The sequence below is a fragment of the Rattus norvegicus genome, chromosome 9, assembly GCF_021556685.1.
Source record: "Rattus norvegicus strain SHRSP/BbbUtx chromosome 9, alternate assembly SHRSP_T2T, whole genome shotgun sequence".
Lineage (NCBI taxonomy): Eukaryota > Metazoa > Chordata > Mammalia > Rodentia > Muridae > Rattus > Rattus norvegicus.
In genome coordinates this window covers 54,860,313-54,878,664 of record NC_141542.1, presented here as the reverse complement: position 1 = coordinate 54,878,664, position 18,352 = coordinate 54,860,313, and the positions used below count along the sequence as shown (strand labels likewise).

Below are 18,352 nucleotides of genomic sequence, written 5' to 3'. Positions count from 1 at the left end.
GTCAGGGGAGGGAAGAAAGGGAGACGGACGATACGTGGATGCTGTGGAGTGGTCTTATTGGTGCAGAGGTCATAGGGCAAAAGCGTGAGACCACAGCGGTCCTGAGATGTTCAGGAGGAGGCCTGTGAGTGGCTGGAGCTCAGTCGGGGGTGGTCCAGAGTTTTCTAGGGGGCGGTCTGGAGCTCAGTAGTGGGGCGCCCAGAAGGATAGGATGAAGGAACATGGGACTTTCTAGGTCATCACACAGCTCTGCTTTTGCTCCAGGTCAAGGGGACTGGCAGGTTTTGTTTTTGTTTTTGTTTTTTGGGTGTTGTTGTTGTTGTTGTTGTTGTTGTTGTTGTTGTAATAATCAATGGTAAATATGTTCTGTTTTGTGAGTCATTCGGTCCGTGAGCCTTACCAATACAGATGAGGATGCTCACAGCCATCCATCAGACTGAGCATGAGGACCCTAATGGAGGAGTTAGAGAAAGGACTGAAGGAGTTGAAGGCGTTTCCAACCTCATAGGAAGAACAACAATATCAACCAGCCAGAATCCCCAGAGCTCCCAGGGACTAAACCACCAACCAAAGAGTACACGTAGAGGGACCCATGGCTCCAGCTGCATATGTGGCAGAGGATGGCATTGTCTGGCATCAGTGGGAGGAGAGGTCCTTGGTCCTATGAAGGCTTGGTTCCCCAGTGAATGAAAATGCCAGGGAGGTGAAGTGGGAGTGGGTGGGTGGGAGGGGGAACACCCTCATAGAAGCAGGGGGAGGGGGAACTGGGAAAGGGGAACATTTGAAATGTAAATACATAAAATAACCAATAAAAAACAAACTTAAAAAAACTATTAAACTCTCCATGTCTAGCGTGCAGATAGCCGTGGATCATACACAGTGAAGGTTACGCTCGTGCTCTAAGGAAGTGTGGGACATTGATTCAGGCCAGCGGGCAGTGGGTCGGGCTTGCTGAACTTGCTCCAACGTGGAAAGCTCCTTGAAAATTTCAAGTAGAGAAGACCCTTGACATATTGTAATACCTTTCTTTTGTAAAGTTATGTGTGTGCATATATGCAAGCCATCTGTGTGCATGGTGCCCCAGAGGCCAGAAGGGAGCCCAGGGTCCCCCATTATACTGCAGGGACAGAGAAAGGCTTTAAAAAATTGTACGGTGCTCCTCAGTTGTATTGCTGCAACTTTAGCCACAATAGTTACCAAGATTAGAAATTAACAGTTAACTTAAAAAAAATGTTAAAAAGTTACATTCTTACATTCTCTCTCTCTCCTCTCTCTCTCTCTCTCTCTCTCTCTCTCTCTCTTTCTCTCTCTCTCTTTCTTGTGAGTATATGTATGAGTTGTGTGTGCATGAATGCACATGTATGTGTGTGTATGGTTTGTGCAGTGTGTATGGTATGTGTGTGTGTTGTGAGGGAGGGGTGTATGTGCAGTGTGTATGTTGTGTGTGTGTGTTGTGGGGGAGATGTTGTATACATGTGTGTGTTCTGTGTCACACAGAGGTCAGAGTACAGCCAAATACTTTGTTCCTTGCTAGGTGCTTTTATCCACTGAGCCATCCTGTGGGCCCAGCACTCTTGTTTGCCCCCCCACCATGAGGTCTCATTATGTAGGCCCATTGGCTTTGAACTAACAGATCTACCTATCTCTGCCTCCCTGCTGGGAATAGAGACGCACCACACCCAGTCTCCCGATAGACGCCAAATGGTTGTCATTTGGATTCCTTGCTGCTACTGCTGTGGTCACTCTGTGTTTCCGCATCCCAGGCACGGGATTGCATCCAGGAATCCCGAATCTGCAGCTTCTTCTCACAGTGACAGCTCCTTAGGAATCTGGCCAATCTTATCCTGGTCACCAGGGTGATAGTGTCCCAGCTTGAATGTCTCCGGCATGTTCTCACCATTGCACCGTGGTTACAGGCCTTGCTGAGCTGTCACGGCCTGCCATTTTAAAGTCTCCACTGGTGGCTTTGGTAAGGACAGGGACCGTTGTCATGACCCAGGCAAGTTCTGGACTAGGCTACCCAAGAGCTTCCAGAAGTGGTCAGTTAACGAATGGATTTGAACCAAGGGGAGTGCTGGGTCCTGTGAGGGAATGTCTTCTGTCATCCACAGATGGGAGGAGACTAAAAGGCTGGGACAGGTAATTCAAATGAGGTAGTCATTTTTTTTTTTTTTTTAGCCTTTTAACTTCCTCTTTCTGATTCACTATATTATAGTACATGACCATTTTAGAAACTAGTAAAGCTCACAGAAATACTGTGGTTATGTGTTTGCCTTTGTTTGAAGTTAAAAACTGAAGTATTTATGTGGGCAATAGTACCCTTGTCTCAGATCAGGAAATAAGGTCTGTTTGGTTTTTGTTTGTTTGTTTTGTTTTTTTCCGTAAGCTCTCAACCCTATGTTTGAACATGTCGTCTGTCCTCTTGGTTCTGCCGATTGTCAGGTACAAATTATTGGTTTCTGGCGGTGGTGGACCTTGTGACACAAGCAGCTAGAATGATGGGAAAATGTTCAATTGACTGTTCTGAGGCCCTAGACAGTAGACTACTCAGGGTAAGGCTGTCGAAGAGACAGAAATAGATGCTGTGAGCCCTGGCTTCTAGCTGGTGACACATTCTGTGTCAGTACAGAAGGGAGAATACCAAACTGAGCTGCTGGAAAAATCTCCGATGAGGGTTCTGAAAGGAGGGTGTTACACAGCACCCCCTGCCCCTGTGGCAGCCTTTACTGTGTCAGGACACTAGGCTCAGAGGAGACACCCGAGGCTGGAGGACGAAGAGCATGAAGCCCAACACTTCCAGCGCTCAAGTCATATAAGAGCTGAGCTGACCGGCCCTAGTGGCCTCTTCAGATCCTTAGTGTGGTATGTGGTCTGACATGAAATTCATGAGTATTTAAAGCTGTACACCAATGCACTTTCTCATTACGTACCGGCCTTTCTTTGAGACAGGGTGTCACTGGCTGGTCTGCGCTGTGGAGACCAGTCTGATCTCAGACTCAAAGATCCACCCGTCTCTGCCTCGATGGTGACCTTTGACTGGTAATCAGTCTTTCCAGCCTACTTTGACTCCTAAGTTTACTACTGAAGTACAGGTAGTCTCTGGTCCCTGCTGGTCTCCGTTTGCCTGGAGCATCTTTTAAATGTCCTCACTTTCACTTTCTGTATATGTAATCGAAGATAACATGAAGCAGCATACTGGTGTGTGTGTGTATGTCTGAGAGAATGTGTGAGTGTGTGTATGTGTGTGTGTGTATACACTCGGTCACTCTTTTTCATTGGGGAACCACCCAGTTCATTTATGTTCACAGCACTCACTGGTAGGTAAGGATTCCTTCTGCCAGTTTTCTCGTGGTTTTCTAGCTCATCCTGCACTTTGTTCTGTATTGCTGCCTGCCTTTGTGGTTTCATGTAGTTGAGCGCTTTGAATGCTGTCTGGTTGTGTTTCCTGCCTCTTCTGAAAAGTTTTGCATTGCAGTTTCTGTGAGGCTCCCATAGAACAGCCTGAGGTTGGCAGACCTCACACAGCTCTCCGCCTTCGCCCCTCCCACATGTGCCTCTGATTGGAGACTTTCCACCATTTCCTAGTGTTTCCTGGATGGTTTGCCTTCAATGTTGTTGAAAAACTTTGTGCTAAGGGCTGATTGCTTTATAAACGCCAGCCCAGTCCTAGAGAATGCATTCTGTGCATCTTGTTTACCACCAAGTTTGTCCTTTGATATCTTCTGTGCCTTAAGAAATGTGTATGGGTGTTTGTCTGCTAATATGTCTGTCTACTACTTGCATGCCTAGTGCCCGAGGAGGCCAAAAGATGTTGTCAGATGCCCTAGGACTAGTTATAGGCAATTATGAGCCACCATGTGGGTGCTGGGAGTCAAAGCCAGGTCTCCCAGAAGAGCAGCCAGCACTCCTAACCACTGCCCCTCTCCAGCCCCTCAAGATCAGAGGACTTTCATTTCAGCTCGAAGAACTTTCTCTAGCAAGTGCTGTAAAGTGATGGACTTGGGTTCCCCTCCATCTGTTTATACAGGTTTTAGACATTTGTGCTGTGCACAGGGTAAGGTGGGCATGCTTGTACCTTTGCACACGTGGAGATCACAGGATGGCTTCTGGGAATGGGTTCTCCATGAGTCCGTTCTTCCTGTTCCTGGGAATTGAACTCAAACCTGGTAGCATGTTGCCTTACCACTGAGCCACCTTGCCAGTCCTGTTTCTCCATTTCTGAAAGGCAGATGTACAGGATGTTCTTGTCCTTTCACCCCTTCCAATTCCTTGAATATATTACTTCATTTTCCTGTCTACTAATAGCTGTGTTAATATTCTTTATATGTGCTGGATTTCTTATCTCTTTCTGCTTTCAGGATTTTTCCTTTGATTTTGCATTTTGATAGTTGGGGTTGGAATTCCTGTGACCTGGTCTTGCTAAGTTCCTTAGGCAGGCCTTAAACTTAGGCAGCCTACAGAGTAACTAAAATTACAGACCTGAATCACCATGTATGGGCAGATTTATTTCTGTATAATCTTGTGAAGATTCTTTTGAATTCTTTGACAGTTTGGTAGATCTCTTTCTTCAGAATTCACTATTGGAACAGTCATAGCCTTCGCCAGGGGGTGGCAGTGGAAAAGCCCGCCCCTGAGCCCTCTGTCCCTGGAGTTTTTGTGGTTTGGAAACAGCTCCCTCTTCTGGCCATTCTAGGTGTTGCTTAGCAGGGATGAACACTACTTGGGCTAGCATGGGCCATCTGGTGACAGTGTGAACAAAGTTGCCAGAGTCTTTGCTTGGGTATCTTGCAAGTTGGTCCTGCAGCAACATCTGGCTCAATCACTCATAATCAAACTAATTGAAATCTGCAGTTGGAGAGAGGTGTAGATCCCAGGTTAGGCAGAGCTGCTGTTTGGAATGAGTGGGAGAACAGCTGGTGCTCCCTAAAAAATGTGTACTTGAAGTTGGAGTCTAGGGTGTGGCTGTGGTGTGGTTTGGTATACACTAAGTTCACATGGCTATATCCCAGAGCTACTGTGTAGAGTGTGGAGCTGGGAATCTTGTGGTCCCTTGGCAAGGCCTTTGGCTGACAGGAGCTGCTGCTTTTTGACTCTTTGGGGCAAGCATGTGAGCTGTGTGCAAGTGACATACAGAGGTGAGTGTCTGTCTCCTGGAGTAGGGCTGCTGGGATGGGCATGAAGGCCAGCTGTTTAGAGACTCAGACTAAGCTGAATCTCCTCAGTGCCTCTGAAAGTGACTAGTTCAGCTTTGTGAGCAGGATGCCATGCCAGCTGTTGGATCAGACGCTGCAGACGGCAGTTACACGGGGGCACCACCATGACACCATGAGAGTGCTTGCCACTGTGACTCCACTTCCTTTCTCTGATCCCTTCGTCTTAGCTGCTGTAGTTATGGTGTTACAGCAAGTGTCCCCAAGGTGGGACTAGAATGGGCATCCTGGAACATTCTTCTAGAGAACTGAACCTAGGGACCTCCTCTCCATATGGCCTTGGGGTAAAGGCGGGGTCACACTTTAGTAATTCTCCAAATGTTGGGGTCTCTCAGATTGGCCGTTGAAATTTTCCTGGTGGAGAAAGGAGCTTGCGGCTTGCGGCTTCTGGCTCCTGTTGATGTCATGGCCTCTTAGGCCCCACCCTTCCATATACTTGGCTTTTTTATGTCTGCTCTGAGCAAAGAAGAGCAACCTTGACCTTCCTTGTTGCTGTGTGCGCAGCATGAAACGCTGGTTTTCCTGATGCTTTATACTTTGCGTTTCTATGTGCAGTGCACGTTGTACTCGGCTCCCTCATTTCGGTCAAGCTGGGTGCTGTCATGCCGAGTGTCTTGAATGGTTTCACAACCTGAAAAAGGAAACCCGCTCATCAGTTTCCCTCAGCCCGAACCAGTTGTCACTCTGCTTCCTGCTCCTATAGTTTTCTTTCGGGGATATTTCTTATAAATGCAATTGTACACGATATACGGCCCTTTGCATTGTGATTTCTTTTGTGTCTTCAGGATTCAACTGTATTTCAACACATAGATGAGATATCTCTTTTTGAGTTGTTTGTTTGCTTGATATCTTCCCCCTTTTCCCCTCAGCAAAGTTTCACTGTGGTCCTATCTGGCCAGGACCTCTGTAGACTCCACCTTTCTTCCTCCTCTTCCTCTTCCTCTTCTTCCTCTTCCTCCTCTTTTTCTTCCTCCTCCTCTTTTTCCTCCTCTTTTTCCTCCTCCTCCTCTTCCTCTTCTTCCTCCTCTTCCTCTTCTTCCTCCTCCTCCTCTTCCCCCTCCCCCTCTTCCTCTTCTTCCTCCTCCTCCTCTTCTTCTTCCTCCTTTTCTTTCTCTTCTTCCTCCTCTTCTTCCTCTTCCTCTTATTCCTCTTCTTCCTCCACCTCTTCCTCCTCCTCTTATTATTATTATTATATACACCGTGTTCTGTCTGCATGTCAGAAGAGGGCACCGGATCCCATTACAGATGATTGTGATCCACCATGTGGTTGCTGGGAATTGAACTCAGAACCCCGGAAGATCACTCAGTGCTCTCTGAGCCATCTCTCCAGCCCTCCAGCTTAGCTTTTAAAGACAGGTAGGGTCTGCCATGGAACCTGGAGCTCACTAGCCTGGTTATTTAGTGAGACCTCCTGCCTCCTCGGTCCCAGCTTTGGGATTTGGGGCAAGTGCTTCTATACCTGTTCTGCCCTGTTTTGGGGATCGAATCTTTGGTCCTTGTTATTGACTGAGCCCTCTCCAGCCCTTCTTTGCCTTTATGCCTATTTAGTTCTCTACTGTCTAAGCATACCGATTCCTGAGACATGCATATCCCAGTTTTCAGCTCACAGACAAGTGTTTGTTCTTTTTTTTAATTTTGTAATTATATTTATGTACAGAAAACTTAAGTGTACATTTAACCCAGCTTAGTGGCGAGTTCTTTAGCCTTTGCCTTTTCCAGCTTGGCAATGCGAGCCACAGACTTAGGACCCAGGACGTTGCCTCCCCAGTGGCGGCGGATCTTGTCATATCTGTTATTATAATTGGTCCTAGTAGCTTCCACCAGCTTAGCTAGAGCACCCTTGTCTTCCGAGTTCACCTGTGTGAAGGCAACAGTGGTGCACGTCTTCCTGTGGACCAGGCGCCCCAGCCTGGCCTTTCCCTTGATGCAGTAGGGCACCCCCATCTTTCAACACAGGGCAGGCAGGAAAACCACCAGCTCAATGGGGTCTACATCATGGGCAGTCACCACCAGCTGAGCCTTCTTGTTCTCCACCAAAGTGGTGACTGTATTGACCCCTGCTCGGAGGACAGGTAGTCTCTTAGTTGGGACGTCCCCTTTGCCAGCAGCTTTCTTCTCAGCGCGGGCCAGCAGCCTCTGCTTCTTCTCCTGCTTTGTCTCTGGCCTGTACTTGTGGGCAAGCTTAAGCAGCTGAGTCGCTGTTTGCCTGTCCAGGGCCTGAGTGAACTGGTTGATAGCAGGAGGTACTTTGAGCCGCTTGTAGAGGATGGCTCTTTGCCGCTGCAGCCTGATGTAGCGGGGTCATTTGACGAAGCGCATGAGATCTCTTTTGGGCTGGATGTCCTGCCCAATGCGAAGTTCTTAGGCCTTTTCTCAAACAAAGGATTGACCACCTTTTTGGCCTCTTGTTTCTTGACCACAGCGGGGGCTGGGGCCACCTTCTTCCCCTTGGCCTTCTTTCCTTTGGGCATCTTGCTCGGCTAGAGGAGAGAGGTGTTCTTCTTTTATTACAATTTCCACACACTGTTTAAAATGTCTCAGGCATTAAAATGCTCAACTTAATGAGCAGCTCTGAGTGCCCAGCCATTTGACCCCAGCCACAGAGGGAGGGGCCAGGAACCCCACTGCAGAGGCTTAGCTAATATGGTCCGGTGCATTCAGACTGCTCACGGGTTGAGCTTTCTTCAGAGGCTCCCCCTGTCCCCCAATCTCCGGTAGATACCAGATAGGTTCAATTCTCCATCCTAAAGGATACTAGTCACAATTGTTTTATCAAACATTCTATCGATAAGGGTGTTTGATCTGTGTTCCTGTGCTATATCTCTAAAGTTCCTTAAGAGTTTGAAGAATATGGTATTACATTGGTACTTACTCTTTTAAAAAGCTTAATAAAAGTTGGAATCCAGTTAACAGAAATTAAAGTTAAATTAGGAAATGAGCAGGCAGAGACAAACTGGCATACCACTTTAATAGGAGTCTAGATTAAGTGGAACATGTCATTTCTCAGAGGCAGTGTGTGACAACTGCAACTCTGGCTATCAAATAGTAGGGACCACAAGTTTCCTTAATGCCCTAAAACATATACTCACCCCTTTCACACAGACACCCTGGGAGACCTGATAAGCAGGGACCTCTTAAAGAGTAACTTCTTGGTTTGTAAGTAAACTCTCTGGAATAGTTGTAAAGCAGGACTCGTCAAAGGGGCTCAAAGTTCTAGAAAGTAGAGTTCTTAGCATTTCTCCTGGTAGTTTAAGAGTCCCATCACCGTCATTTGCTTAAGATATGATGACAAAGTATGCCTTTAACAAAGCATATGTTTTTATAAATGTAACAATCTGTCAATTTGCTTAGACAGTAGAGCAGTAAACAGAAACATATCCTTTTGCCTCTTGGAGGGGGGAAAGAAAACAGTTACTAATAGAGAAACAGAGATCTAGTAAGATAATGTTTGAAAGAATGTCTCCAAATAAGTTACCTAAGGCCAAGAGAAAATGCAAAAAGGCTGTGTGGTACCAGCTAGTCTTAGGTCAAGTTGATACAAACTAGAGTTTTCTGAAAGGAGGGAAACTTAATTGACAGAATGCCTTCTGAAGGTGCTTTCTTAATTAGTGATTGATGTGGGAGAGCCCATCCCATTGTGGGTGGTGCCATCCCTGGGCTGGTGATCTTGGGGTTCTGTAAGAATAGCTGAGCAAAACCATGAGGAGCAAGCAAGCAAGCAGCACCCTGCCATGCTCCTGCCTCCAGGTTCCTGCCCTGTGTGAGTTCCTGCCCTGACTCCTTTCAGTAATGGACTGTGACCTGGAAGTGTAAGCTGAATTAACCCTTTCCTCCTTGGTCTGCTTTTGGTCATGGTGTTTCATCACAGCAATAGTAACCCTGACTAAGACAAGAATATTGGATTTTTCAGGTGGGGTGTGTGTGTGTGTGTGTTTGGCTTCCGTTGTACCACAGATCAAACCTACGGCTTGGCTCATGTAAGGCAAAGGCTCTACCACTGAGCTACATCCTCAGGCTAGATTTTTAATTGCTTATAATTGAAACATAACCTTTATTTCGAACTGCAGTTATCATCCTCCTGATTTGAGTCCTCGGTATCAATATAATAATACAGGATGGTGCTACTTTTTATCTTGATTCTTGGTTTCAGTTTCATGGTTTCAGGTACCACAGGTGGCTGCTTTGCTGCTCTGCACATACACTGCTTAAAGGCTTGGATGCTTCAGAACAAGAATTGCTTCATGTTCACTTTGTCTAGTAAATTGAATTGGTCAAATTCAGTGGTTGAAGACAATAAAATGCACCGTTTGCTTACTGTAATAGTACCTAAGGACCTTTAAAAGTTGAAATGGTATTTCCGATGTGCGATTCATCATTTGGCCCATTCTGAGTTTGGCATTAAAAGTGAAGTATAAGGAGCTGGAGAAACAGTTTGGCAGTTAAGAGCACTGGCTGCTCTTCCTGAGGATCCCAGTTCAGCTCCCATCACTTGCTCCATGGCTTACAAACATCTCCAGATTCATGGAATCTGATGCCCTCTTCTGGCCTTCAAGAGTAACTGCACATGTCACACACACACACACACACACACACACACACACACACACACACACACACACACAGAGGCAGGCTAATACACTTTTTACAAAAGTAAAAGCCTTTTGTACAGTGAAATAAAAACCGTAATATTTCTCTTTCTTTCCCAGACAGATCTTGATTATGTTCACAGCGTTGTTGCCAACCTGGAGAAAGAGTAAGTTTTCTAAAGTATAGAAATGAAACTGTTTTCACAGCTATTACCTTTGGCTTTCTGTTGAGAGAAAATTCTTCCTTTTCTAGTTCATTTCTCTGTTCGTTGGTGTCTGTCTGTTTGCATTCTCATTACATAGCTGCGCATGCATCCACGTGTCTGCTGGGTAACTTGGTTCATTCCTCCTAGGAAGGCTCTGGACAGCATCTGTATGGAGGGAGCACTGATGACTTAGTCACCTTTAGTGTTGAAAGGGAGGAGAGAGTTACGGTTGTACAGAACTGTTCGAGTCTTCCACTGCTACTCACCAAGCGAACCTGATGTCAGGACAGACGTTAGAATGAGCTCTGTCTCAGCCTGCCTTCCTGTCCTGTCAGGAGTGGAGCCCGGCTTGCTGCGAGCAGGAGACAACTGCAAAGCCTAGGGAGTTTTAGGCTTTGCTGTGTTTTATGCTGTTCACCTGCTGGTGTTAAAGTTAGACCTGAAGGCTCTCTTCAGGGAATTTCCTCTGGCTTGACCCTAGGGGGCACATTTTGACTCAGGGAACTGGAGAGATGGTCCAGTGGTTAAAGGTGCTTCCCGTGCTTGCAGACGACCTGAGTTCAGGTCCTGGGTTCCATTCATCATCCCTGATACCATCGTGGGGAGATCTGTCGCCTCTGCTGGCCCAGAACCTCCCTCCGCACATAATAAACATAATTACAAATACTAGAGATACTTAGAAAAGACTTAGAAGCAGTAGTTATTTGCTCAAAACTATTTCTCCTTGTCAATCAAAATATGAAAGCTGGAGATTTAAAAAGACACTGTGCACACTTTGGGGTAAAGTGTTTAAATGTGTTTAAAATGTCCTCAAGCGCTATATTCTTGTCAGTCTGTAGAGACAGGCTGGTGGAGGCTCCTCAAAGCAGGGTGATAATGACTCGTCCCCCTTCCCATGGGCCTCAGGGACAGTTAGTGCTATAGGCTTCCTTGGTGTGCAGAGGAACCAAGGCCAGAAAGTAAGGGCAATCACATGCCCTTGTGCAAAGGCCAGCATTCCGTGAGCATCTAGTGAAGGTTTGTGAGAATGAGACAAGATGGGGAATATAAAAAGAAACCACACTTAGTTAATGAAAACTGACTCGAGAAAGGGTTTCTCAGCCCAGGCACCACCGATCGGGCGAGGGGATTCTTGGTCATAGGTTCTTGGCAGAAGAGGACATGTGTCAGGACCCTTATATGTTGTGACAACCAAAATGTCTCCAGGCCCTACTGAATATTCCCAGGAGGGATCAAGCTGCCCTCAGCGTAAAAACCCCGGATTGGAATGACATAGAGCTAAAGCTTCCTGAATACCGAAGAGCTTTGTGTTTCTGACTTAGAAAAACTCACATTCATTCGTTGTTTTTATGTGCCCACATGTGTGCATGTGGGGGCCTGAGAGGCATTTGCTCGGCTCTAGTTCTACTGTGTGGCTTCTGGGCATTGGACTCAGTCTGTCCACCAGCCCAGAAGATGAAAGGCTTTGATTTATTTTTTTCATAAATAATATATTTTGGGTAAGCACACAGATTCATTTGTTCGCTCCACCCCACCCTCCATCCCCAGTTCCCTGCTTTCTGTGGGATCTTGACTTGCTTAAGTTTGACAATCAATTGCTTGTAAGATGGCACTGCCTGCAGTTTGCCTAGGATCTCCGCTACGTGTCACACCAGTAAATTGATCATTAAGACAAGTGGCATCCCACAGAGCTAACAGTAATACAGCTAACCTTTCTCTTGGTAGATTTTCTAGAGAAATTAGTTCCGGCTTGCTAGAAGTAATCTCTCCTCCTGAAAGCTATTACCCCGACTTAACAAACCTGAAGGAGACGTTCGGAGACTCCAAGGAAAGAGTAAGGTAAGCACCGCTGATACCCAGTGCACACTTAGATGATGTCAGGCTGCCTGGTGAGCTCGTCTAGGGCATCTTGTTCAGCTCGTGACAGAACAGGACACAGATTCTGAGACGTTTGTGTAGTTGGCCTAGGCTTGGGGTGGCTGTTCATTGTACTTTCTTGAACTATTTTGGGACTCTTTGTGTCTCGTGCTCAGCATTAATTTCTTTGTTTCTCTTAGCCACTAGGGAGTCACTAAACAGATTATGACTGTTCATTAAACATGGTTTCAAAAGCATTAATATATAGTATTGGTTTCTGTTTACATTCAGTATGCAGTACCAATCTCTAGCAGTATTCAAAATAGACACCGGCCTCAAGCTCCTAAAGCAGACTTTGCCAAGCTCTAGTTCAGGGAGACATAAAGATGTTACTGAAGAAGAGATTTGCAGACAAGACAGCCTGGAAGATGCTGGGTTGCAGCACAGCAGAGTGTTAGCAGAGCGTGCATGGAGCCATGGGCCCCATCCTCAGTATTGCAGCAAACATGTGCACCGCTGGATGTGTTAGCATCTTTTATGCTGTGCTGTCTCTAGAAGGGGCTGTGTGTGCAGTGTTGACCACATTTCCTTCAGCAGAGAGCCTCTGGTGGGGTTGGGGGATAGGGGGGGTTGGGGTGTCAGGAGGGTTAGTCTACTTAAGGCACACGGTGATAGACGCTGCCCTGGAGGAAGCTGCCCTTTGACCACCTCTCGTGTGGGAGTTTATCCGTGTGTGTGTGACAGCAGACACGAGGCTCAGATGTACGATCTGAGTTTGCTGACTTTGAGTCTGAGTCCTAACTTATTTTCCGATGCTGTTCATCTCAGATGGAGAACGAAGCAAAACCTGGACTATTGTTTTCTGATGATGTATGCTCAGGAGAAGGGCATTTACTACATTCAGGTACGGATCAGGGTTTTACAGTGTGGTTGGGTTGTTTCTTTTGTCTCGCTCAGCTGTTTTGTTTGTTGGTTTCAATTCTCTCTCTCTTTTTTTTAAAAGTAAAATACACTTATTAAAATAGAAAAGCAGTGTACTTAGCTTATTAGACATTTGAAATGTGAAAGTCAGGCCTACATCGGTCAGAGTAGATTTGGCACTGTATATATAGTTTAACAGTATTTGGGTTCAGAGGTCTATGTGAAAATGTTCATGTGAATATGGAAGACCGGAAGGTAGGTTAGAGAGCATCTCTTCTGGTCTGAGAGTCTCTCATATGTGTGAGTATGTATAGGTTTCGAATGTGTGTGGGGTACATGTGTGTGCTTAATGGTAGGGGCCAGAGGTCAATGTTGGGGTCTTCCTCACTTAACCTTTACCTTAGTTTTTGAGGCCGATAAGTTCTCACAGAACCTGGAGCAACCCCTGAGTTCCTCCTGCCACGACTGGCTTTTTGACAGGGCTGATTGGGCTTAAACACAGGTAGCTGTGTCTGGACAGTAGGCTGGCCTCAAATTCAAGGTTGTCCCACTTGTGGGGTTTAAGCACGGGGCACTTGTTTTCTTTGATTCCGTTAGTAAGATTTTACAGTTTGCCTGACATAAGCCTTTCGCTTCCTTAAGTTATTCCTAAGTATTTTTTAGCAGTTCTACTGAATGATTTTTTTGTTTTTGGGGTTTTGTTTTTGTTCTTTGAGTGCATGGTGTGTATGTGTGTGTGTGGGGGGGTTGTTTTGTATTTTCAAGGCAGGGTTTCTTTGTGTAGCTCTCTGGCTGTTCTGGAACTCACTCTGTGGACCAGGCTGGCCTCAGAGATCCACCTGCCTTTGCCTTCTGAGTGCTGGGGTTAAAGGTGAGCGCCACCATCGTCCAGCTTGAGATTAAAATGAAATTTGAGTTGAGGCATTGGTTATTGTTACTAGGTAGAAGTGTTGGTGTTTTTGTTTGTTATTTTTAAATCTTGTAATTTTGCTGAAATCATTATTTATAGTGGTGTGTGTGTGTGTGTGTGTGTGTGTGTGTGTGTGTGTGTGTGTGTGTGTGTGTGTGTGCGCGTAATTATATAAGGCATGTCACAGGGAACTGACACCAGCATCATGTTTTACAAGATGTCTGATGGCTCCAACTGGGGTTTGCAGTGTTCTGCTGATAGTTAGCTAGTGGGAAGCCCTGCCTGTTGGTGAGCACAGAGGGAAGCTTTTGGTTTTCAACCCAGGGGAACGCTGGCCTCACAGGCTATTTGAAGGAATTCTCTCTATGTTGTTTTCTTGGGAGACTGAGAAAAATCAGTTAAATCTTTAATGTTACTCAGAATTCTTCAGTGATGTTCTCTGATCCTGGACTTTCTACTCTGCTTGTAAGGAAGTCACGGAGGGTTTTGTTAATGTCATCATCCTAGACAGCGTCTTATGTAGCCTAGGCTGGCCCTGAACTTAGCAGATAGCCAAGGATGATCTGCAACCCAGATCCTTCTCTCACCACAACCTGAGTGTTGGCATTATGGGCCTTAACAGCCACACACTTCTATGTGGTGCTGGGTATAAAACCCAGAGTTTCATGCTTGCCAGACAAGCAGACTACCAACCGAGCTACATCCTGACCTCAAGATGTTTTTGTTTGTTTGTTTTATTTTGTTTTTCTTTTTGCTTCTATTTTCTTAGTTGTTTTTATTTCATGTATGTGAGTACACTGTCGCTGCCTTCAGACACAACAGAAGAGGGCATCAGATGGTTGCGAGCCACCATGTGGTTGCTGGGATTTGGACTCAGGAGAGCAGTCAGTGTTCTTAACCGCTGAGCCATCTCTCTAGCCCCTTTTGTCTTAGTTGTTACAGCCATGTGTAAACTTATTTCCTGTACTCCCGTCTGGGTTACATCTTTCTTGGAATGCATTGTTCCTCTACAGTGAGTTTAGACCACTGGCACGTACCTGTGGTAGCCTCTCACAATGTGTAATGAATGCCCTTACTCTGTGCCATGGGTTTTAATGTCCTCTCCTGTCTAGTTCTGAGTTCTCTCTTTTCCCGTGTTACTCATACCAAAGTTTTACTTGCATACTTACAGAAACATACTTTTCTTCTGAGTTTTTAATACTCATGTACTTCAGCTTTCTTTGATCATTGTTACTGGAGACATGCACGCCTTTACAACAGTGTATCTAACTGATCACTTACCTTCATGACCTTTGTTACATCTGTTCCCTGTCCCTACCTTGTTATTGACACAAATCGCCTCTTTATAAACTTTCTTATGTGTCTCACATAGTCTAGACTGACCTTGAACTCCCAACCCTCCCAAGTGCTGGGATCACATGCTAGGAGAGCCCTGTGTCAGCTGATCTGTGCCCCTAGGTCCCCTGCCTCATTTCATATTGCATATCCATGGGTATAAATTATAATTGCTTTGTGCGCTTTGGGTTCTAGTGTAACCCAAACGTGATCCGGACAACCGAGCTTCTATCATGCGTGACAACGTACAATTTACAAGATATTTCAGGGGCCCACATTTCTGTATGTAGGCTGCTGGTTGGCCCTGGTGTCATTACCCCAAAACCAAAGTGACTTACAAATATTACCTTACTACAGGATTCTATAGTGCCAGAACATTTCACTTACCAGATAATTTTATATCCTTGTGTGGTCTTTCGTTGGTTTTTATACCCTTTCACTCTAAGATGACAGACTTCCCCTCAGCAGGTTGGGCAGGAAGAGTAATGTTGAACTTATAAAAAAAGTCTTAACTTCTCTTATATTTTCAAATGGCAGTTCTGATGGGTAAGTATGGTATTCTAGGTGGATAATTGTTTCGATTTTACAATTTCAAATCCACTACCAGCTTGCAATGTCTCTGCTGAGAAATCTGCTGATAGTCGGGTAGGAGCTTGTGTGTGTGTGTGTGTGTGTGTCTGTGTGTGTGTGAGATTGGGAGAGAGTGTATGATTATGCATGTGTGTATATGCACTCACAAGTGTGAGCATGTGTACATCTGTAGTCATTTGTGTGTGTAACTGAATGTGTGTATGTGTGTGCACACACGTGTGCGCATGTGTGAGCATGTATGCATGTGACCTCTCTACTTCTCCACTTGCGGTAGCCTTCCTTTCCCCGAGGATGCTGACGGCTTGACTGTGCCGTTGTCCCTTGGTGCGTTGTCTCTCATTTATCAGAGCTTGCTGACTTGGACATTCATTGGCCTTTGTACCTGGGACGTTTTCAGCCAGCATTTCTTCAAGTAGCTCCTTTGCCCTTTTTGAAGTAAATGTGCACGCTATTCTCTTCATGGTGTCTGCAGGCTCCTTGGGCCGTTTTCATCGTCCTTTGTCCTTTTTTAAAGCTGCACCATTGGTTTGGAAGACTCTGTCTTTGTTGACTTTTTTCTGCTTGGCCAGGTTTGCTGTGAAATTTCCCATTCAGGTTTTGTATTTTTTCTGTCTGTCTGGTTCGCCTCCATAAGCTCTGTCTCTTTGTGGGTGTTTTCATTTAACCCTTGTACATTTTATTTAGTTGCCCACTCTTTGTGAGTTACTATGTAGCCTTATCATAGGATCGTTGTTGTTACCATTTGAATTTTGGCATTTGGGAAAACAGCCAGCCCCAGCCCCAGCTCCAGCCCCAGCCCCAGCCCCAGCCCCAGCCCCAGCCCTAGCCCTAGCCCCAGCCTCAGCCCCAGCCCCAGCCCCAGCCCCAGCCCCAGCCCCATCCTTGTGGTCTGGTGTTGCACTGGAAGACCTGCTGCTGCTGCTGATGTCAGCAATACCTTCTAGAGCCTTTTACTTTTTTAAAAAAAATATTTTCTCCTTCGTATGAGTGCATTCATGTATATGCATGCTCTGCATGTGTTGCTGGTACCATCTGAGGTCAGAAGAGGGCATCAGGCCCCCTGCAACTGGAGTTATGAGGTTGTGAGCCTCCGTGTGGTGCCGGGAACTGAGCCTTTTTTCTCTGGAGGAGTGGCAAGTGGGTTACATCACTGACCCATCTATATAGCACAGCCCTGTTTAAAAGAAGCATTTTTATTCACTCTTTGAGTTTCATGAAGTGTATTTCGAACGTACCACCCCCTGCCTTTACTCCTAACCACCCTCTCTACCTTTGCCTTCCCATGCCCCAACTGAGCCTTCTTTTTAAACTCATGGATTCTAATTTGTGTTGCCCAACTGGTCTTGGGAGTAGGGCCTGTAGTGGACGTCCTGGAGGCCACTTCATCAAAGGAAGTGACATTCTCTCTCAGCAGCTAGAGAATGCCAGCAGCTCCTTAGCTAGTGGTAATGGGTTAGGGGAGTCAGGCCTGCCCTACCTTTACCGGGGTCCTTTGTCTGGGAGGAGCTTATACAGGTCTTGTACATGCTTCATAGTCACAGCTTCTGGACTTCTCTTTTCTCTGGACTTGTGTGGGTAGAACCCAAGTAAGATTTGCTGGTATGCACACCCCATTCTTTGGGGGTGTGCGTGGGAATCCTGTGTCTGTGGGTTGCTCAGATGGAGTGCGCCTCAATGCTTCTCTGTGGCACTGCAGTCTCCGGCACCAAGTCCTGGCCTTCGTTCCTGGCCTCTGCTGGGTGCCTGCCTTGTTCCTGTCCATGCTTTGAATCAGGACAGAAACAACACTATCAGGCCAGAAAGTCAATGACTCTGGAGACTTGGAACTAATTTAATTTCTCTGGTGAGGGGGAAAGTCAGGAGCCAGGGAGCCATACCCAGGGGAGGGCTCTGGCTGTTTATGCTATGGTTTTAAAGCTATATCTCTGGGGATAAAGGAGGGTCTGGAGTTTGCCATTTGTCTGTCTTGCTGATGGCCTGAATCTCTTAACAGGAACACACACATGCTCACACACATATGCATGAACACACGCACACATATGCACACACACACACACACACACACATGCACACAGCCTCAAAACCAGTTTCCTTATCACAGAATATTATCAAAAGCTTTAAATGCTACTAAATGGGAATGGGTGTAGTTTTTAGTCATTTCTTGGAATAACTTGATTCTGCGCCATTGCCCTTTGATGATCATTTAGACTGTGTCTAAATTTTCAGCTCTCCAAAGATTAATGATGTTTTTCTAAAAATGGTCCATTTCCTCAAAGCTTGTTCCTCAGGAAATAGAGGTGCAATATATTCTGGTCTTCGTAGTTGGACCGCATGAGAATCCTCTCAATGAATTCATGGCCATCTATCTACAGAGTATTAGGACGGACACCACACTAGCTCAAAAGCCTTCAGATGGAGGGCTTGAAATGTTTGCAGAGGAAAGGAATCTCCCCGGGAAATCCAAGGAAAACAGGGCCAAAGTGGGGAATCAAAGGAATTTCTCTCACACCACATCGATGCAGCTCCATGGTTGTAAACAAGGGGGGTTCATGTCCACAGTTTCTAAAGGATGCTTGTGGGCAGGAGGTGGTCCTCCAGGTGGGGAGCACTGGCCAGTCCCCACACCACCCTGCATTCATTTCCCAGCAGTGGAAAAATACAAGGTACTTTAAAAAAAAAAAAAGAAGAGCAGAGTCAGGTCAGTTGCATCATCAAGGGTCTATGCTTGAAGAAAAC

At 46.0% G+C, this 18,352-nt stretch overlaps 1 protein-coding gene and 1 long non-coding RNA gene across 19 annotated transcripts in view; one reads left to right on the top strand and one right to left on the bottom strand.

Moving 5' to 3' along the window:
- LOC120094669 (uncharacterized) overlaps positions 1 to 10,167 on the bottom strand; it is a 28,711-nt gene extending 18,544 nt beyond the window's left edge. The window contains exon 1 of the long non-coding RNA XR_015629475.1: positions 10,011 to 10,167. This is a non-coding gene — a long non-coding RNA (uncharacterized LOC120094669). The remainder of the gene's footprint in view (positions 1 to 10,010) is intronic.
- Mgat4a (alpha-1,3-mannosyl-glycoprotein 4-beta-N-acetylglucosaminyltransferase A) overlaps positions 1 to 18,352 on the top strand; it is a 93,499-nt gene that overhangs the window by 57,521 nt on the left and 17,626 nt on the right. For 14 of the 18 annotated variants that reach the window (XM_087567062.1, XM_087567059.1, XM_087567056.1 and 11 more), the window contains exons 6-8: positions 9,917 to 9,963; positions 11,728 to 11,841; positions 12,688 to 12,763. In XM_087567062.1, the coding sequence (XP_087423188.1) occupies positions 9,917 to 9,963; positions 11,728 to 11,841; positions 12,688 to 12,763 (237 nt within the window). The remainder of the gene's footprint in view (positions 1 to 9,916; positions 9,964 to 11,727; positions 11,842 to 12,687; positions 12,764 to 18,352) is intronic. The other 4 variants (XM_087567064.1, XM_087567066.1, XM_087567063.1 and 1 more) reach the window with 1 other exon arrangement.